Here is a 3,351-nt window from a genome sequence, read left to right on the forward strand (position 1 = left end):
ACTGCCGACCATTTATCCACTGTTTTTGACCTAAATGTCATGGAAAGATCTTTGGATGGACAATTTTTAATAAACATCCGTGTTACGTCGAGGGAAGAACAGTCGAAATCTCTGCCCTGTTCTTTGAGACGATTGGTGGCAACTTCAGCTGCGTTGTTAAGCCTCAACCAGTAGTCATATGGGGCCTCCTTATCCCTGGGCAGCGTGGTGTAAAAGTCTGCTAGAGGGAGAGGTGAACAAGGGGCAGTAGAAAAATGCTTGCGAAGAAGGCTATAGATGGCATTTGGGTTCTGGGTTACATCAACTCCACTGTTGAATAAAAAGCTACTCTTAAATAATGACATAAGAAATGGAACAGCCTTGCATGTGTAACTTGTGTTGCCCAACTCCAGGAGATGATGACAGTTTTTCAGTTGCTGCACTGGAATGGAACACTAAAAGCTCTGCGACAGAGACAGTTCTCTCGTCAGGTAGGGACAAAAGACAACTTCTTTTTCTTCAAAGTAATATTTACTGCAAAAAAACATGTTTCTCTCATTCAGAGCGTGATTGAGTATTACACCCAGCGAGGTCTTGATGAGTATATGCGGAGCAGCATGGCTCTGGATTGGCTTAGGCGGGAACAGAGGTCACCGGGCCAACTGGGGCAGGAGCTGCACGCAGCGGAAAGGGAGCTGCTGCTTGCTCGACGGCGAGGCATCGAGCTGCGTTTCTACAAAGAGAAGACGGGCATCCTCACCTTGGCTCTCAGTCAAGCATATATTCCCCACACACCTGAGATCCACAGCCACACACATGATTGCAAGAAGGAAGAACTCCCATTGCAAATAATGTGCTCCCATGATAGAGAACTGTCAATAACGCCATCCTGCAGTCCTTCACCACCCTTCTATGAAAACACAAATCCATCAATTTGTGAAAATAGTAGCAGGAACATTGCCACTGATTGCTACCCAACTTACTCACTTTTCACTCACATGCACGCAGTAAACAAGAATTTACCAGAGGACACATGAAATGTAATTTCAACAGCCTCTTGGATATTTCTGTTGGTATAATAATGTCATCATGCAGTACTAAAACGGTATTATACATGTATATGAATAGCACTGTATGCAATCACAGTTTAAGCGCTTCCGGTCTTTCATTTAAGGTAAAGTGAGGGAACAAATCTAACGTTTTGATAGCTCAATAAGATTCAGAATGAATATGGCTTAAAAACGGCATTCTTTGTAAAATATTGTATCATTTTAGCTGAATGTCGAAATTATACATACAAGCTTGTAGCACTCTATAAGCAACTAACTGTAATTTTTTGCATTTCTTTTGATGTCAATTTACATGTTAGAAGTTTATTATGAATCCCAAGTGTAACTGTGAAATATGGTTCAAGGCAGGTCATTTATTTTCAATAGATATTAGAGTTGTTAATCTAAATAATGTGATTGTGTCATTTTTGAACATCAGGCCATATGATTCCTCTTATTATATCGAGGAAAGGGAAAGTGTATGTGTATAGATTTTGTCTCTCAGTCGGTCTCTGTTTAAAACATCATTATTGTGGATACATACATTTATGTGTTTGGTATTTCATTCAAAATATTGAATAAAGAAAACTGGATCAATATTTGTATGTCATATTAATTAGTTAAAGCATTGACTGATGCTGTGAACGTTATGTTGACTGTACTGCCAACAACAATCCTACGGAAAATGACAAGGCAAGGGATTTAGTTTTCACCAATATTGACATTATAATATATTGTACAGTGTATCCCAATAAATTAGAACATTTTAGAAACAGTTGGGTTTGCTTGGAACAATGGGATTGTTTATGCATGCAGTAAAGTTCAGGTTTTATTTTGTGCAATGTTCTTGCACAAATGTCTTCTCTTATACATTGTCATATATTTTTTCAAATTTAATGTACCCATTGTTATTGCTGAAACGACGAAAATGTCCTCATTGGAGGCTAATATATGTTATCTTATTTTAGAAAAATTAAAAAGTTAAAAAAAACGGAAAATATTTACTTCAGTATGTGGTGTTCAGCGTGATTTTGGTTAATTTCATAATAAGAGTACAGTAACAGTATAAACACACACATTTCCCAAATTCATCGTCTGGACAGTAACTGTACGCTTCGTAACAAAATACAATTTAGGAAACAATATATATATATATATATATATATATATATATATATATATATATATATATATATATATATATATATATATATATATATATATATATATATATATATATATATATATATATATATATATATGTAACGGAGTTGTGCGCTTAGATTATTAAATTATGAAGGAAGTGACGCAACGGCGCACAGTGTGGCACTATGTCCCGCCCCTAGTTTCCAGAACAATCTCGAGGAGATTCAGGGTGAGTCGCAATTTTCTGTTGGTCTCGATTAACGCGCATTTTCATGACAATATCTTATTTTGTTTCCCCTTTTGTACTGTCTAGTGTTATCTAATTAGTTCCCTTATTCATTTCGAGTCCAGATTACTTTTTGTGTCATTATTTACTTCACGTTTTGTCGAGTGGAACTTTGGAGCGCATGTGCTTCATAGTGCTTTTCTATTGCTCAGTTAATCACAAGACGAAACCCATGCGACTTCACCCATCCCTTCTGCCATACTGTGTTGCAGGTAATAATTGTTTCATTTCGTTTTTATTGAACAATATTTAGTTTCTTGTGTCGTGTCTCATTTGCCCGTGAGTGTCCGTGGCTGGTTGAACTGTGCGCCAGCCATTACAAGCGCACCGCGTGTTCTGCTGAGTCTCCGCCCATGATGCGTTCAGGGACATCTTGTAAATAACAGTGAACTTGTGTTGTATTCTCTTTTTCTGTAAATAACCACTATACGATCACACGTTGTTAATTCTGTTTTGTTATCTACAATGTTTTGCATTTGAGAACAATCTCGAGGAGATTCAGGTTAATCACAAGACGAAACCCATGCGACTTCACCCATCCCTTCTGCCATACTGTGTTGCAGAAATAAAAGAAATAAAAAGACACATCCACGAGTCTCGTCTTCATTAATACGGCAGCATCGTGAGGATGAAGACAGTCACTGTTGTGACACCCGTCACATATATATATATATATATATATATATATATATATATATATATATATATATATATATATATATATATATATATATATATATATATATAGGACTCGTACTTATTGATACACTATTGATTAAATGTCACCACCTGTATTTGACTCTAAGTCTATTACGATAAAACGCGGAGGTTTGTTTAAATAAAGTTTGACTTCTCTCGACTTCCGTTGTAAGGTGGAGTTACCACGTGATT

The 3,351-nt window shown here is 36.6% G+C and overlaps 1 protein-coding gene across 1 annotated transcript; it reads left to right on the top strand.

Annotated features, from left to right (window-relative positions):
• Positions 1-329: 329 nt before the first annotated feature.
• Positions 330-1,163, top strand: LOC148899197 (protein limb expression 1 homolog). The gene is made up of 2 exons (XM_088994276.1): positions 330-470; positions 543-1,163. The coding sequence occupies exons 1-2, from the start codon at positions 396-398 to the stop codon at positions 1,014-1,016; spliced, it is 549 nt and encodes a 182-aa protein (XP_088850402.1). The 5' UTR covers positions 330-395; the 3' UTR covers positions 1,017-1,163.
• Positions 1,164-3,351: the final 2,188 nt, after the last annotated feature.

The sequence above is a fragment of the Hippocampus bargibanti genome, linkage group LG04 (assembly GCF_051943395.1).
Source record: "Hippocampus bargibanti isolate YZ-2025 linkage group LG04, ASM5194339v1, whole genome shotgun sequence".
In the NCBI taxonomy this organism is placed as follows: domain Eukaryota; kingdom Metazoa; phylum Chordata; class Actinopteri; order Syngnathiformes; family Syngnathidae; genus Hippocampus; species Hippocampus bargibanti.